The 15,889-nt window shown below is 50.4% G+C and overlaps 8 protein-coding genes across 8 annotated transcripts; 2 read left to right on the top strand and 6 right to left on the bottom strand.

Moving 5' to 3' along the window:
• Positions 1 to 168: 168 nt before the first annotated feature.
• Positions 169 to 1,628, bottom strand: COCSADRAFT_86286 (uncharacterized protein; the record flags this gene model as incomplete). Its single annotated transcript, XM_007700723.1, has 2 exons — positions 169 to 503; positions 1,154 to 1,628. Coding segments are annotated over 2 exons (810 nt in total), but the record flags the coding sequence as incomplete, so codon positions are not given.
• A 348-nt stretch (positions 1,629 to 1,976) lies between these two features.
• Positions 1,977 to 2,866, bottom strand: COCSADRAFT_140265 (uncharacterized protein). The gene is made up of 3 exons (XM_007700722.1): positions 2,706 to 2,866; positions 2,357 to 2,645; positions 1,977 to 2,302 (listed from the first exon to the last, which is right to left on the bottom strand). The coding sequence occupies exons 1-3, from the start codon at positions 2,766 to 2,768 to the stop codon at positions 2,250 to 2,252; spliced, it is 405 nt and encodes a 134-aa protein (XP_007698912.1). The 5' UTR covers positions 2,769 to 2,866; the 3' UTR covers positions 1,977 to 2,249.
• A 985-nt stretch (positions 2,867 to 3,851) lies between these two features.
• Positions 3,852 to 4,334, bottom strand: COCSADRAFT_75101 (uncharacterized protein; the record flags this gene model as incomplete). Its single annotated transcript, XM_007700721.1, has 1 exon — positions 3,852 to 4,334. A coding segment is annotated over one exon (483 nt), but the record flags the coding sequence as incomplete, so codon positions are not given.
• A 266-nt stretch (positions 4,335 to 4,600) lies between these two features.
• Positions 4,601 to 5,663, bottom strand: COCSADRAFT_35852 (uncharacterized protein). Its single transcript, XM_007700227.1, has one exon. The coding sequence runs from the start codon at positions 5,310 to 5,312 to the stop codon at positions 4,824 to 4,826; it is 489 nt and encodes a 162-aa protein (XP_007698417.1). The 5' UTR covers positions 5,313 to 5,663; the 3' UTR covers positions 4,601 to 4,823.
• A 1,425-nt stretch (positions 5,664 to 7,088) lies between these two features.
• On the top strand, positions 7,089 to 8,732 carry COCSADRAFT_170316 (uncharacterized protein; the record flags this gene model as incomplete). Its single annotated transcript, XM_007700720.1, has 3 exons — positions 7,089 to 7,109; positions 7,156 to 7,287; positions 7,341 to 8,732. The coding sequence occupies 3 exons, from the start codon at positions 7,089 to 7,091 to the stop codon at positions 8,730 to 8,732; spliced, it is 1,545 nt and encodes a 514-aa protein (XP_007698910.1).
• A 784-nt stretch (positions 8,733 to 9,516) lies between these two features.
• On the top strand, positions 9,517 to 11,631 carry COCSADRAFT_310599 (uncharacterized protein). Its single transcript, XM_007700719.1, has 5 exons — positions 9,517 to 9,872; positions 9,964 to 10,125; positions 10,178 to 11,044; positions 11,094 to 11,193; positions 11,256 to 11,631. Exons 1-5 carry the CDS (start codon positions 9,617 to 9,619, stop codon positions 11,512 to 11,514), a joined length of 1,644 nt encoding a protein of 547 aa, XP_007698909.1. The 5' UTR covers positions 9,517 to 9,616; the 3' UTR covers positions 11,515 to 11,631.
• Positions 11,584 to 13,073, bottom strand: COCSADRAFT_310642 (uncharacterized protein). The gene has a single exon (XM_007700718.1). It carries the CDS (start codon positions 12,667 to 12,669, stop codon positions 11,749 to 11,751), a length of 921 nt encoding a protein of 306 aa, XP_007698908.1. The 5' UTR covers positions 12,670 to 13,073; the 3' UTR covers positions 11,584 to 11,748.
• Positions 13,074 to 13,388: 315 nt separating this feature from the next.
• Positions 13,389 to 15,611, bottom strand: COCSADRAFT_189563 (uncharacterized protein; the record flags this gene model as incomplete). Its single annotated transcript, XM_007700717.1, has 4 exons — positions 15,117 to 15,611; positions 14,677 to 15,057; positions 13,639 to 14,624; positions 13,389 to 13,418 (listed from the first exon to the last, which is right to left on the bottom strand). The coding sequence occupies exons 1-4, from the start codon at positions 15,391 to 15,393 to the stop codon at positions 13,389 to 13,391; spliced, it is 1,674 nt and encodes a 557-aa protein (XP_007698907.1). The 5' UTR covers positions 15,394 to 15,611.
• Positions 15,612 to 15,889: the final 278 nt, after the last annotated feature.

Genomic DNA, 15,889 nt, shown 5'->3' with positions numbered 1-15,889 from the left:
TCACCCTGCTTCTACACTCGCCGACTGAGCACATTGCACAGCCTTCATATACAGAATATCCCAGTCCAAGTGGCAAATCTAAATCACCCTCTAGGCAGTCTCCATATGTCCCCTCATGCGCTGCAATCTTTCATGACGATTACACCACAAGTCTTGAGCAAGGCAGAATCACTGCCCTGAAAGTTGGACCTTCTTGTTTGGCGTGCCCTCAGCCTCAACATATTTGTGCTTGCGCTTCCCGTTTCGCTTGTCCTCGACCCCCTTTTCCTTGCCCAGGAATTTGTCTTCACTGCTCGCACGTGAGTCAGGCTCGCCACAACCGCCAACCTCATCTTTCAGAGAAGATGGCTTGCTCTCTGAACTTTGTGTTTGTGTTTGCGTCCGGTTTTCTGTGTCAACTGTGTGTAGTTTGTCGTTCTTGGTTGGCTCTGCAGCCTTGACGTTTTCTGTTGAGCAGGCGGTGGGTGCGTTAGAGGGCTTGTGGGTCCTTGGCACGGATACTGCTTTGGAGCTGGGCGGCCTTGAATGTGCATCGGTATTCATTTGAGATGGGGTAATGGGGTTTATGCAAGGGCTTATCGATGCTGCTAGGTCGGGGTCAGGGCCGAATAGCTTGCGTTGGTCAGTCAACAACAGTGCATATATAGGTATGAAGGGGGAACATTACCTCGTCGTCTATTTGTAAGCTTTTCCTGTTCGTTTTGACTTTGTTGGTAGTTGTTGGAGGTTTGATCCTTTGTTTGTAATTGGCCTTAACAGCGTTCAATGTCTCGTCTCTCGGTCGAGTTTGTTTTATTTCTCTCGCGACTTGCTTCCCCTTTATATCTGGTTTAGGAGTATTCGTAATGGTGTCGTTACGCTTATTGTCGTCGTCTGTATTCCTCTTACAGAACGCCAGTGAAACTAAAGCGAGAACGGTCTATAAAAATAGATCAGAACACTTGATTCCAAATGGGAAGAGATGGCCTTACCTTGAAGTCAGTGGCCTTGACATCATCTGTCTGCGAGCTGTGAACAAGTCTCTTCAGCTGCTGAATATCTGAGTTACAATCGTAGATCTGCTTCTCGAGCGCAGCGACAGCTATCTCGATAGCGTCATTGCTCCTCATTAGTGGAAAGAGACCCTCAAGCGCCGTTTGGGCTATCCATCGACGCTCCTCGAGGGATCTGATTGCCTTGTTGCCCATACGCTGGAGCGTAAGGCATTCGGAAGGGACAGACTGCTTGGTTGTTGTAGCTGCTGTGGCAACTGTATCGAGTCCAGGCAACGCAGACTTGCGCTGTGAAGAAGCATTGTATAGTCCATCCTTCTTCTCAGTTGCGATCTTTTTGGCCTTGGGCTGTGAGATTGGAGCTTCGGTCTTGCCAACCGCATCATTGCGCTGTATTATTCTTGAGGCCGCATTCTTTCGAATCAGTATCCGACCAGAACTATGTGCGTTGTGAGTCCAGTCAGAAGGCCTTTGCGGGATCGGATTGAGACTGGAAGACTGCTTGGAAGATGTTGCGGATTTCCTAGCTGCTTCGGCGGTGGCTGTCATCTGCTTGATCTCTGAGCCTCTATTGACAACTTTAACCTTCTTGATAGCAGGCTTTGGCTTTGCAACATAGGCGTCGGATTTCTTGGTTGGTTCTATGGTTTTTATGATAGGAAAAAAAAGACAATTGTTTGGAAAAGATGAACGAAATTGATTTGTGACGTTGATGTGCAGCGTTTGTCAGTTGAGTAAAGTTTGTATTCAGCTTGTGAGTTTCGTTGCATAGAGACGACCAAGACATCATGAAAGATAAAGTGTAAAGCGGTTTCCGTTCGTGAAAGCTATAGTGTTAGTGTACAGTGAGCTTGTGGTGGTGAAAGCAAATAAGTGAATTGGAGCCTAAGACAGAATTAACAACACTTAACGTGGAGGCGCGCATTGTGCATAGCCTATGAATCTAATCAACAAAATCAAGGAATAAGAACTAGGCAACATAAAGTGGAACGAAAGACCGAGAAGAGGTAATCATGTGTCGTATTGGGTGCAGACATCATGTTAGTGTATTCACGATAAGACCTGTTAGCCAACGATCTGTGAAATCCAGTTTTAGTATAGCAGAGATACACGTATTTTTTGTTTTTGTTTGAAAGGGTTTGAATGTAAGGTCCTCTTGACCATTGATTTCATGGTATCGTGTTTCATTGTTGTTTGCCCACAACCCAGTTATCCAACTGGAAACTTGAGTGTACATTCATAGATCATATATAATGTTTAGAGCTCCTCCTTTGCAACGCCGTCAATGGAGACGAGCTCGGATTCGAAGACTGCTAAGAGTTAGTTCAAAAGCATCTGCAATGTGGCGGCTCAACGCGACTTACTCAGAACACTGTTGGCGGGAATAGGACCAGCACCCCGCTCGCCATATGCCCACTTGGGTTGGATGGTGAGTTTCCTCTTCTCACCAGGGCACATATCCAGTAGACCCTGGTCCCAGCCCTTGATAACCTGGCCTGAGCCGACAGTGAAGCTCAAGGGCGTGCCACGACCGTATGAAGCATCGAACTCGGTGCCGTCTGTAAGAGTACCGCGGTAATGGACGTGGATCTTGTCGCCAGCCTTGGTCGCGCGAGAGCACTTGGCCTCAGTAACGACTTCGGTCTTAAGGTACTATAGACATTATCAGTATGCTATACTCGACATACGCATATCATAACCGGTTCTACTTACCTCGTTGTTGATGATGTCAGCAACGGCGGCCGTGGCCAATGCAAGGAGTACTGTGACCTTCATTTTGACGGGTTGAAGGGATGTGCAGGTTTCTTTTTTTCGAGCAAGCAAAGAGTGTATGAAGAAAGGCGACGTTGCAATGGCGGCGCGACGGATGGCGGTGGCCCATGTGGGGAAGCATGCCAAGCAGCCATGTGGCCCTAACAAAGCTGGCTGGGGTGCTAGGTGTTGGACCCTGCCGAACTAGCTCCCATCTCTACTTCTAATTACTTGTAATTACGGAGGTGCCTTTCAAAAGTATTATCTGCCAAGAATAATCTATCCGAAGTACGGCCGCCTTAGCCGAGGCTTGTCTCTCCCCTCTATGTACTCATTACCACCTTGTAGCTCAATTATCTTTTGAATATGTACAAGAATTCGCTCAATCCAGGCTTGGATCTTAAGTTGCGAGAGATCTCTCCAGCAGTTCTGCCAGATTCTAACTGCCTCAGCCCTTGACTGTAGAGCTCCTTTCTTCGTAGTCTCTCTCTTCATATAGAACCAGCATGGCTCAATACAGTTACAGTCTGGCGAGTTACCACACCAGAGTAGTCTCTCGACATCGTGCAGGCGATAGATCACACTTTGATAGTGGTGGGCGTGGCTAGGTGCCTTATCCTCCATTACAACAGTCTGAGGTCTATCTTGGAGGCATTTTTTAGCGAAAGGAATCAGCTTTAGGATTAGAACGCAGGTCTGATATCTCCACCAGTCTATGCCACCTCCAGACGTGCGCACCAGCTTGCCTGTCTTCTCTGTCCATCTCTATTAAGGCTTCCTGCCACGCTTATTACGTAGCCCTGTCCTCCTCATAGACTCTGACAGCTCCCATTCCTCTCTCTGTAGAGGCTCAAGCTCAGCGTTCAGCTGCTCAATCTGACAAGCAGCATCCTCTTTCTCTGCCTTTATCTCTAGCTAGTAGACATAGCATGGACCCTTCTTATCGTACGAGAAGCAGCCCCAGAACATGAACTCAGAGTATCCCTTCCACCTCTCACGGATACAGCTCTTAACTACTCTCTCATCTGCCTTTCTCCAGACTCTATAGCCCCCACGTCGGTGGTTAATTACTACGGACGTCTCGTCTGTCCAGATGACATTCTTCCAGTCCTCCAACGTCCAGTCCTTATGCTCTAATGCCCACTTAAGACGAGCACTCCTCATCTCCTGTGTCAACCCAGGCTTCCTCGTTGGCTTAGTCTTCCTGTATCCTGCTGCTCTTAATACCCTCCAGACGGTAGAGGCAGAGATCTCAACTCCTTGGAGACTGAGCCCACCAGCAAGGTCAGCACAGCTCTTCTCTCGTCCATATCTATCGTGTCGTACTTGTTGGAATATCTGCTCCTTCACCTCCTCTGCCTGCTTAGTAGGTCTACCAGTCTTTAGAGCATCCTGAACGTGGTGTAGAAGGATCTTAATAGGAAGTTCGTTTAGCTCAAAGCCTGCAGCAATAGCTCTACTATAGATACGATCAACAGTACGAGGATTAACACCAGTTAGCACAGCAACTTGTGACGTATTCTTGCCAATAGGAGGTGACTTTAGCGCGATTACTAAGGTACGGGTATATATATCAGTATAAGGAGCCATAGTAAGAAGATAACTACGTAGTGGCAGGTAGGCTGATCAAACAGCTCCTCAGCTCGAAGGTGGGAGTTGCGCCAAGAAGAGTTGCGCCGAATCGCCGAGATTAGCGTCAGACAATACTTTTGAAAGGCACCTCCGTACTATTTAATATATTCTACCGCTCGACAAACGTCGATCGAATTATTACGTATGTCAAAACATATTGCGGAACACACATGTTTTACTCTGACAGCCTCGGCAACGCAGCTATGCGCCCCATGAATTTGTATGCCAACCACATCTTTGATGTTTGTGAGGGGTATCATTTTGTGGGTCTTTGCCTCAGGAGAAAACTACATATAGTACTGCTATCCAGTAGCATTAGAACCACTCAAACGTCTACTGTACACCCAACAAAGAAACACAAGAAAGTTAAATGTCGTAAAGATGCGCCCGTGCATCCACCAAAAAGCCATCCCATATAGAATTCATAGCAACAGTATCACTGCCACGTCAATAATAAACACCCTTTTTCAATCCAATCATCCCCTGTTCTCTGCCTTTTCCATCTACAGTCTTTAGCCCAAATTCCCTAATTTCTCCATTGTCCAAAGCGGCTCCCCCAACCATGGCCACAGCTTCCGCTTGGTTCCGCTGGTCGCTGGCCATGACCGAACAGTTGAAACTTCCAAACGTTGGTAACCCCGTTGCGATGCCGGGAAATTGCATGGACATGATGGGATTCCCACTGCAGTCAAATCCTGGCCATAGAGTACAAAGGGTGCCTTCGTCCGGCCCGAGCGATTCGATGCCTTCGGGGCTACCCTGGATATGACAATCGGTGTTAGGCTGAGTCCAGCTACATTCTCCCGAGAAATTGGGATCTGTGCATGTGTAATATGCTCCTGGGAGGCCGCGACGAGTGAGGCGCGATACTGAAGACGCCGAGGTTGTGTGGAGTATCGATAAGAGGGCGATTAAAGTGATGGCGATGGTATACATGACGGGGTTTTGTCGGGCAATGGCAATGGCAGTGGCGATTAAGAATTACTCTGGAAGATGTGCTCCCTGCAGAGGTTTGCGTGTTTGAGTGAATATCGCTTCCAAAATACCAGGCTGGAGTGGTTGAAACCGTATTTTATTCCTTTGTAAACTGACTTGGTCGCGACAGGGCCCTTGCACAATGCTGCACACAAAGAATTGCTGATGCTGATGTATATGCGTGTCTTTGAGCGAATGGGGGTCTGGTGCGTCTAGCACAAAGACTGAATGTGATCCCTTGGTCGCCACCAGTCAACATTGGCAAAGGAATGTATGAATGCGGTGAATAGCTCCATGGCGAAGTATCCGCCACGGTTGCTCAACAGGCCATTCGAAAATCGCGTGAATGTGTGGGAGGCGAGAAAAGCACAAAATAGCAAAACGACCAGAAACTGGAGATTGACGAGGATAATATGTGCTGCAGTGACCCGGGCGGCGTTCCGCCATGATGGGGGCGACCAGGATAGGTATTGATCCGTGAAACGTCGATCCGGCGGGGCTAAGGATGGATGCGACCAAAAAGGTCGCAGTACTCGCAAGCTTGGCTCCTAACTCATGTTGCAGCCGCATTGTGTCTCGGCTGCGCAGAGACGGATACGTACGTAGCTTGTATCGTCAATGTGCAGGCTATCGGCGCTGGATGGGAATTGGCACCTAGCTTGACAGGCATGACATGGATTAGTTGATATGATCGTCAGGAACAAGGTTACCGTACGGCTGTAGTAGACTGTCACCGGCGTAGTTGAGCGGGTTACCGCTCTAATACGAGTAATGTTGTATATCTTATTTAGACTTTCTGCGGCTTGTCTAGATAATGCATTCTTATCTGCATGCTGTTCAAGTTTGACAGTTGTAAACGGTGCGCGTATACAACATTACTTGCTGGGCAAAAACCAAGCCTTTTGTTGAAATTGCTTTGGTGACAATCAATGCCATTCGGTCTTGGGAGATCTCTTGGTAATAACAATAAAGCCATTTGTCATTCTGCTGATCTGGACAATCGATTTGAGATCAGGATGTGCCTTGTTGGTAACGCTCTCATCAGGTACAGGAACATGTTTCCTTGTCGATTGTATGCCATCATGTATGTGGCCGAGACACAATGTTGCAAGATGTGATAAGTTTTGTTACTGTTTACAAGACGCATGGAAACAGAGGTGTTCGGGGTCGAGAGCTGGGGGTGAGATTGAAGTCATATTTTGAGGCGGAACTCGGAGCCTCGAACTGAAAGGTGCCGGTCTACTCTAGCAAAGCGCTGCTGCATTGCCTGGCCGAGCAAAGTAAGTGAGATTGTGCCTCAAGGGCAAAACCAGCCTTCTTGTCTGGGAACGGGTGGTGTGGAGAGCATTATTGCAGCTGCTCCACGCTGGGTTGCGTGCTCCGAAGCGACAAAACGCAACACGTTTTGGCTAGGCCGGACTGGGATGGGCTGGATAAAACCAGGGTTGACGATCAGACGGATGTGCGGTTCGGCTGGGATGGGATGCTAGGTTCCGCTCACGCGAAGGTCATGATGTTTGCAATGTGCAGTGTATACATTGTGCAGACACAGAGAGGACTCGGCGGTTCAAAGAACGGCTGGGGGAATGCGCCAAGCCCGGCACTATCAAGGGTTCCATCGGCTGTTGACGGACCCATTCTGCGAACAAAAGTGCAGCTGCATGTCCGCTACGCAAGCAGCAGAATGCCCCCATGTTGAGAGTCTCGAGACGCCTGTTCTACCACAGCACCGCCACCATGGAGAAGCGTGACTATGCGGTATGCCCGCCATGAGACACACTCAGAGTGGAGCTGACGGGCGTAGGCTGCCGTCGCGGCGTTGAATACGCTGCAGTCAAACTTCTCCATCGTCGATGCGATACGCAAATCTGGCCGGGGTATGAACAAGCAGGCAATCCCCGAGATGATTGAGTGGTGTCGCAAGGTTGGATATGAGGTGTGCGGCTCCCACGACGCCCACGCGAGCATTGCAATTGACCGGATTTCCAGCCCTCCGAATTTGACTGCCTGAGGCCTGTACACATTGCGGGAACAAAAGGTAAAGGCTCGACGAGTGCCTTCATCTCATCAATCCTATCGCAGTATGCCACTCTCACCGGAGCCCAGGCGCGGCCACCCTCTAAGATTGGACTCTACACCTCCCCGCACCTACGCTTCGTTCGCGAGCGCATACAGATCAACAATGAGCCACTATCCGAAGAAAAGTTCGCAAAGTACTTCTTCGAGGTATGGGACAAGCTCGAAGCTGCAGCGCAGACAGAAAACGCGCCCGCCGATGTGCCAACAAAGCCAGTCTATTTCCGCTATCTGACGCTCATGGCGCTACATGCATATCTGAAGGAGGGGGTGGATTCAGCCGTCATCGAGTGCGGCATTGGTGGCGAGTTCGATAGCACCAACATCTTGACCAAACCCACAGTGACAGCCGTCACCAGCCTGGGCATCGACCATACGGCAATGCTGGGTTCCACACTGCCAGAAATCGCCTGGCACAAAGCTGGCATTTTCAAACCAGGCAGTGTCGCAATTACGGCGCGCCAAAAGGATGAGGCCATGACTGTGCTTCATGAACGGGCTGCAGAAAAGGGCGAGAAACTGCTTGTCGTTGATGTGCATCCGGCGCTGGTAAAGGACGAAATTAAATTAGGGCTGGGCGCAGCATTTCAAAAGATCAACGCATCAGTAGCGATTGCAGCCGCGGCCGCTCATTTGCGCGCGCTCGGCCACTCGTCCATTCCAGACCCCACGGCTGTTCCCCACATTGAGCTCCCCGCTGAGTTTGTTCGTGGTCTAGAGCAGGCTCGCTGGGCAGGTAGGTGCGAGGTACGACGTGAACCCAATGTGGCATGGCATATCGATGGAGGACATACCATGGAGAGCATTGAGGTGACTGGCCAATGGTTTGCAGAGCAAATAAGAGCTGCAACTTCGACAGCCACATCCGACCAAAAGGTACCTCGGATACTCATCTTCAACCAACAAACTCGAGATGCAAGTGCGCTAGCAAAGGCCTTGTATGCAACTCTCCAGAGCGGCATGACTACCGGCTCGACATCGCCCTTTACTCATGTCATTTTCACTACCAACCAGACATTCAGCGAGGGCTACAAGCCGGACCTTGTCGCCATCAACACTAACCAGCAAGACGTAGACACGCTGGCTGTGCAGAAGGCGCTTGCGGCGACATGGTCGGAGATTGATAGCACAGCAAAAGTGCATGTACTGCGTACTATTCAAGAGGCCGTAGCAATAGCAAGGAGCGTAGCGCGCGGATATGCAGTGAATGCAGGAGCTGATGCTGAAGTCATGGTTTTGGTTACTGGCAGCTTGCATCTAGTGGGAGGTGCGCTTGAAGTATTGGAGACGGAGAGGGCGCAGTGAGTGGTGGTTGGATACGGATATCCATGGGCAAGGAAGAATGTAAATGCGCTTCAACATGCGCTGAGGGGGGGACACGAGAGCCTCAACGCAGAGAGTAGTTGAATCTTGTTGGAGAAATGAGTCCAGTGTCGAATTGACAGATGCATGGAAATGAAGCCAGATTGCGTTGTCGCAGGTCATGCTGGCGATGCTGCAATGACTCAGTCGATGGCCTGGCCTTTCTAAAACGGCATGAGATGGGATCAGCATGTGAGAGCACCGCATCTGACGTTTGTCTGGCCTAATCTTTCTCGTCTTGGTACCTCTTCTCACGGCTGTCGGGAAACCTCGGACCTGATGTTTTCTGAACAATGACCCACCGGCCGCGCATCGCCATGTATCCATCAGAAGCCGTTTTAACCGATTAACAAACTGTCGGCTGCTCTCTGGTGCAGTGAAACAAATGCTACATGTCCAGTCGCAACAAACGTTTCCCAGCAAGCAGCGAAGCACATCTGGAGTCTGACCAGTATCGTCATCATCATCATCATCATGTCAAAATGGAGCACCCGTGTGGCTGTTTGCGTGTGGCGCTGGCAGTCAAACTCCGGGGTCGAGTGCCTCGGCGGCCAGGGCACTGTCGCGTGGTTGGACGATGACGAGACGGGAGAGCCGCTAGCCGCCAATCGACTGGTTCTCCCCATGTCATATAGCCCGAACGATTCCCCATCACCGTCGTATTGTAGTTATACACACGACACATCGTCGTCCTAGAAATTTTGCTTGCCTTTGATCCCTCGACTCAGAGCAGACTGACACGTTAACCACACCCAATCCTTCTTTCCTGCTTGTCCATTCCAAGATACAAGGCGCAGCTACTACCCTTTCTCGTGTTCTCTGCAGACATGAACTGCCCATCCAGAACAGACGACGATATCCTCTGGCACCCCGGATGGAATCAGAACCCACCACGCTTCGCTGCTGATCTCACAACGTGCGCTGATCTCAACGGCATTGCCAACGCACGGGAGCTGGGAGAAGCAGATCAGCTGTGCACAACACGCAACTTGCGAGCCTGCCAAGTCGACCATTTCAATGGCCAAGAAATAGACAAGGACAAAGCCATCGCCATGGGCGGGGGTGTCAAAGGGTCCTCAAAAGGTATGTTTTCTTCTTCTTCTTGTTTTCCAAAGGTTGAAACGAGAAAATAGTACACCGCGCTGATACGATTTACTTTTTTTCCCGGCTGTAGGACCTTGCACCCGAACAACCACGCATTTGACCAAGTGCCAAGCTAGCCTCACCGACATTGTCGTCGGTTGGGCCAAATGGCTGGTCTCTGTACTTTGTACTTCAATCTTCATTTCTTATGCCAGCGGCAACTTGACTGCGCCCAAGTTCTTCGTGTCTCAGGGTAAAGTGGAAATTCTCACGCCACAAATTGTCTGCTAACTTTTTTTGTCCAGATGCCCCCTTCCAACGACTTCCAAGACGAAGCACTTGTGAAAATGGCAAGGCGCACCCGGAATACGACCTCGCGCTTCATGTTGGCGGTCTCTTCATTATTCTCTTCGTGTCGGGAACAGGCTGTGCCTTTCCCATGCTCGTACTCAAGTTTCCTCGCCTGCGCATCCCCCCGTCTTTTCTCTTTGGCGCCAAGCACTTTGGTACTGGTGTCCTCGTCGCAACCGCCTTTGTGCATTTGCTCCCCACGGCCTTTGGCTCGCTGGGCGACCCTTGCCTGTCGAATTTCTGGACTACAGACTACCAGGCCATGCCCGGCGCCATTATGCTAGCTAGCGTTTTCTTCGTCACTGTGATTGAAATGACTTTTTCTCCTGCCCGCCATGTCTGTGGTGGCAATGAGGGCGTAGCAGCCGTCTCGCGTCCGAAAAAGGCGCCTGAAGCGGAGATGGAAGAGCAGCCTGCTCCGCCGCAGATGGGGCTGGAGCGAACCTACTCAGAATCGAGCATGCGCGTCCGTGATCTTGGTGCCTTGAAGGGCAGAGTCGGGAGCATCAGTAGAACGTTGTCCCGCTACCGCGAAGATGGCCAGAGACTCGACGCCATTGAATCCGCCGGGGGATCAGAAATCGGCGAAGCGCCAGTTGAACTCAAAAAGGTGGAAAGTACCGAATATGCTCCTCCACCCGACCATGAAAGCGGCGATCACGAGCATGTCCTCTCGCCCGAGCAGATCCACCGCAAAGCCGTCATGCAAGTCTTTCTCCTAGAAATGGGTATTTTGTTTCACAGCATCTTCATCGGCATGTCCCTCGCCGTCTCCGTAGGCAACGATTTCACCGTATTGCTCATCGCCATTGTATTTCATCGTAAGCTTTTACCTCGTACATCAAAAACCTACCATACTAACCAACACAGAAACTTTCGAAGGCCTCGCCCTCGGCGTCCGCATTGCAGATGTCAAATGGAGCCCCAAATCTATCCAGCCCTGGCTCATGGCGCTCGCATATGGCTGCACGTAAGTTTCTCCTTCCCCCCCCCCCCCAACTACCCATCTTTCATATACTGAAAACGCCACAGTACACCGGGCGGAATGGCCATTGGTATCGCTACCCACACGCTTTACTCGCCCGACTCGGAAATCGGACTTCTTGTAGTTGGCATCATGAATGCTATTTCTGCGGGCTTCCTGGTTTATGCGTCGCTGGTTGAACTTATGTCGGAGGATTTCCTGAGCGATGAGAGTTGGAAGGTTCTTCGGGGCAAGCGCAGGGTGTATGCTTGTTTGTTGGTATTTGTGGGGGCGTTTTTGATGAGTTTGGTGGGGGCTTGGGCGTAAAGTGTTAGTGTGGAGAATGCTGGGGTAAAATGGGGATGGAGAGGGGAGGGGAGATGGGATAAGGGTAGTAGGGTTGGTGGGTGGGGGGATGTTGATGAAATGGCGTACGGGACAATCTGGCTTGATGCGTTATCTCTTGAACGAAAAGAATAGTGTATTTACTACAAAGCACTATCAATACTGCGATAGCATCGTTGTTCAAGAAGATTAAATCTCAAGCCTAACCTCCATTCCTCACTCCATACACTCTTCCAATATCTGACAAACGGGAAATTCCATCTCCCCTTTCCCATACTCCCACACGCCATCCGCCGCACCACTCGTCCTCCTCCTCACAACCATCTGCCCCCGCGTCTGCTCCGACAACTTCACCACCCCCTCCTCTACCACCATCAACGCCTCCTCCTTTTGCCCCGCCACCTCCAAAACCCGTAATCCAGGCGCAGGCGCAGCACCCATCTCCCGTCCCGGCATAACCTTTGGCGGCACTATACGCACCTCCCTCACCACTCTCTTGAATCCCCTTAACCTCTCTCCATCCCTCAGAAAAACCCCAACCCCAAATTTCCTTGCCGCAAGCGCATTCAGAACCGCAAACCTCTGCTCAAAATGTACGCGTAACACCACATTTCCCTGCTTAGCCTTGACATCCTTCTGGATAAGTTGTGTAAGCGCCTCCGCCATATCCAGCGGTACATGCGCCGCTCGCCGTTTCTGACATCGACTCTGCAGTGCGCCATCGAGCGGATCCCATACCACATCTATCTTATAGCTTGCTACTTTGCACAACCAAGGATGGCGGCGCGCCAGTTTAGCCAAGTGGGTGGATATCTTCTTGGACCAGTGGGGTAGCATGAAGGTGTTTATGCGGCCTTTGAAGTGGATGGTTATGTGGAGTGCGATTCCGTTGTTGAGGAGCCACGAGGCGTATTCGTGGGCTTCTGGGGAGGACAGGGAGAGTAGGCTGGTAGAGCCGTGGTGGGTTGGGCAGAGGTGCATGGTTGTGTGTTTGCAGGTGAAGGTTTTGAGGGGGAGGGGGAGGTGCGAATTTAGAGGTTGAGAATCCGGGCTAGGGGAAGAGAGATAGGTGTATATTTCGTTGCGCAGTTCGGGGGGAAGATCCGGGAAGAGGGATTGGGGTGTTGTCGAAGGCATTCTTTTTTTCGTTATGTTCGATTGCGTTTTCTCTCCTTGAAAATAATGGCAGGTGGTTAAGATGAGTTTGGGTAGATTATCGATTTGGTCCCGTCGCTGTGAGACCTGCCGGTTTCTAGACGCAAAACTCGTAGGATAACACCAAGGTGATTGGTTCGAGTACAACCTATTGTTCGTCGTATACAACAATAGCCGTGCGGTGAGTGACCAATCACGTGACGGAGTTGCCTGTTGCCCGGGGTGAATACAGGAAGCCGCACGGCTCACAAAATGTCAGCAGCATTTCTGGCATATATCTGAACAATATCTCGTATACCTCTGAGAAGGACAATGTTTGAAACTGCAAAATGCAGTCTAGAAAATTTGTTGTTGAGCAATTTTTCCGTAGTGGTTCCCCCCCGGCAGCGGCTCGGCACCTTGCGGTTTTAGGAAGCGGCGACGATGGTGGAGCTCGACTGTACTATGCGCGTTTGACGAGTGACGCGGCTCTTTAATATACCGATACTTTTTGCATATGGTAATTTTCTTGTTGTGCGAGGACGGAGTAGAGAGTCGTGCTATTTGGTTGCTGCCATGCAGAGATGCTGCACATCAAGTAACAAGCCACATTGTGCTGATGGTATGTGTGAACTTTGGTTCGTTCAGGGTTCAGGGTGGATGCGGTTGGACAGGGTATAGTAAGTAGCTATGGTATAAGTGGTTCGCGAACTTTGAAATTACTACATGTTGTTGACTGAAGTTGGTATGGGCTAGGTATAAATGAGAGAAAGAAGCAAGAAGATGCAAAGGGCATTCACTTATAGATATCACGGCTCTTGATAATTTGACTCATCAGGCGTCTAGTGATCGCACATCTGGGTTACGAGCGAACTGCGCCCTTTGGCAAGGTGGTCTGTGCGCAACATCGAAATGGCTTGGTCGCCTCCAGATTATGTACCACATCTCTACTCCCCTTTTCTATATTCGTACCTGGTTTATCTGCAGTAGAGCTTCCCGCCTGGCCTGAATTTCCTCCTTAGCTGCGGCGCTCTTCTCCCGCTCCTCCTGGATCTGTTCCGCATACTTGCTGCGAGCTCTAATCCGAGGTCCCCATTTGTAGATCCAAAACACTGGTATACAGACGCCAGCAGAAACCCCAAAAAGTACCCACGTAGAGTTTTTGACACCAAGCTTCTTGTACATTGGGCCGGTATAGAAAGAGCAGATACCAGCGAGAACGTCTCTCGCAAAACCATTACCACCCGTGGCCGAAGCAGAATACTCTCCACCATAGGCGGCCACCATGTAGTCGATTGTGGCAAAGTAGATTGCAAGGTTGGCACAACCGATGAGTACTGCGAAGATTAGCGGTGCAATCCATGGAAGAGGCGGCCCCGTGACGACGAAAGCTGATCCAAACAAGCCGATTGGCAGTAGCAAGACCACCCAGCGGAGAGCTGAGAGTCGGCTCTCAGGGCTTAGTACGGTGCCGCGTGCACGTAACTGGTTGTGTCGTCTGATAATAGGGAAATATATCACTCCTGCTAGCCAGTAGCCAATAAAGAGAGCAAATAGCGCAAGTCCAAGCTGGCTGGGCGTAAATCCCCACCCGCTCTCACCAAACACATAGCCGTATGACTCCAGGAAGCTGAAGATGAGTGCATCGCTGAACCCGCTCAGCAATGACAAAAACCCAACAATCGGCTCGCAAACAAGCATCTTGTATGGACGGCCCATGATGCTTCCTACCTTCTTCCAGTCGAGTTTTTCCTCTTCAGTGGGTCCAACAACATTGTCGTCGGGATTGATTTCGCGTCGCCTCTTCGCTTCTTTGTTAAGCATAACTGTCGCTCTGGTTTCTGGGACGTAAAATGCGTGGATGGCCTGGACAGTAGCACCGAGTATCAGCTGGATCCAGAAGTTCCAGCGCCAGCTCAGGAATTGCTCAATAGGACCACCGCAAATACCACCGATAACTAGCAGGCGTTAGTAAATCTATTTCAATCTCAAGCGAATCACTCAACGTACCAGAGCCCAAGCAACTCCACAGGCTGACCCAGAGAATGGGCATCTGCTGGTCGTCAGGTTCAAACATATCTGCAACCATTCCAAGCGTCACAGAGCCGCCTGCAGAGCAAAGACCACCAAAGAGACGTGCAATCAGGACTTGATGCCACGAGGTACTGGCACCGGCAAGTATCTGCCATATGTTGACAGTGAAGAGCGACACTTGCATGATGGGCCACCGGCCAAACTCTTCGGACCAAGGAGCCCAAAGCTCACACCCGAAGCCATACAGAATCAGGAACCATGCCATTCCCGCTCTGGCGTTGGTGAAGTGATTGATTCCGAGATTGTAATGCTCGTTAAGACGCCCGATGGCGTTTGAGTACACCGCGGCGTTGTAATCTAATCAAACGTTAGTTCTGCGTAGTTTCGATGTTTTGCAAGTGAGTTGGTTCACTTACTCATACTGGTCTGACACAAAGCTACGACAGTCAGAATCTGCCACTTCCTCTTCGTGGAGAACATGTATCCCGTCTTTTCCACGGAATTTGCCTCGTCGAGCTTGAAAGCGCCGCTGGGGCCTGTATCGGCACTCCGTGTAGGAACCATTTCGATGCCATCGCTTGGTTGTTTCTTGCGGCTAGTGGAGGCGTCGCTGCTCCTCCCGGGGTGTGTAGCCATGATCTGTGTTATGTCAGTCAAAACATATTCACATGGTACATGAAATAAAGTCAACATACTGGCTGTGAGTCAGTGGTTTGGTTGTTGAATGGGGTTGAACTTGTGAGAAGGCGCTAGGGGTTCAGTCGTCAAACCACGAGGTTACTTGAGGATCGAAAGATAAGGAATGCTGGACATGGCAGTTCTTATGTACCGCGTTGACCAGGGCATTGAGTAATAAAACTCGAGACTGGGCTGGTCCGAGAGCCTTCATAACCGTAGGTACATCCAAGTTCCAGTGTATGTGCAATACGTTTCATTGCTCTGGACAAAAATGCGTGACGGCCCACGCTCAGAACCATGGTTCAACTGAGGCTTCCCCGCACATTGATTATCGTATCACATTCCTCTTATTTACCAATTTTGTGTCACTTCCATCCTATCCTCTTCACCAACAATAAGACTGTATATTAGGAAGTAGAGCTCCATCGCTTGAAAGCACACACACCCAAGTGCATCCGTATCAACCTCCCACACTATCTTCCTTCCTCAACATCTCACCTCCCCCTCCCCC

The sequence above is a fragment of the Bipolaris sorokiniana genome (assembly GCF_000338995.1).
Source record: "Bipolaris sorokiniana ND90Pr unplaced genomic scaffold COCSAscaffold_5, whole genome shotgun sequence".
NCBI classification, from domain to species: domain Eukaryota; kingdom Fungi; phylum Ascomycota; class Dothideomycetes; order Pleosporales; family Pleosporaceae; genus Bipolaris; species Bipolaris sorokiniana.
The sequence above is the reverse complement of the archived record's forward strand: the minus strand, read 5'-3'. Positions and strand labels throughout refer to the sequence as shown.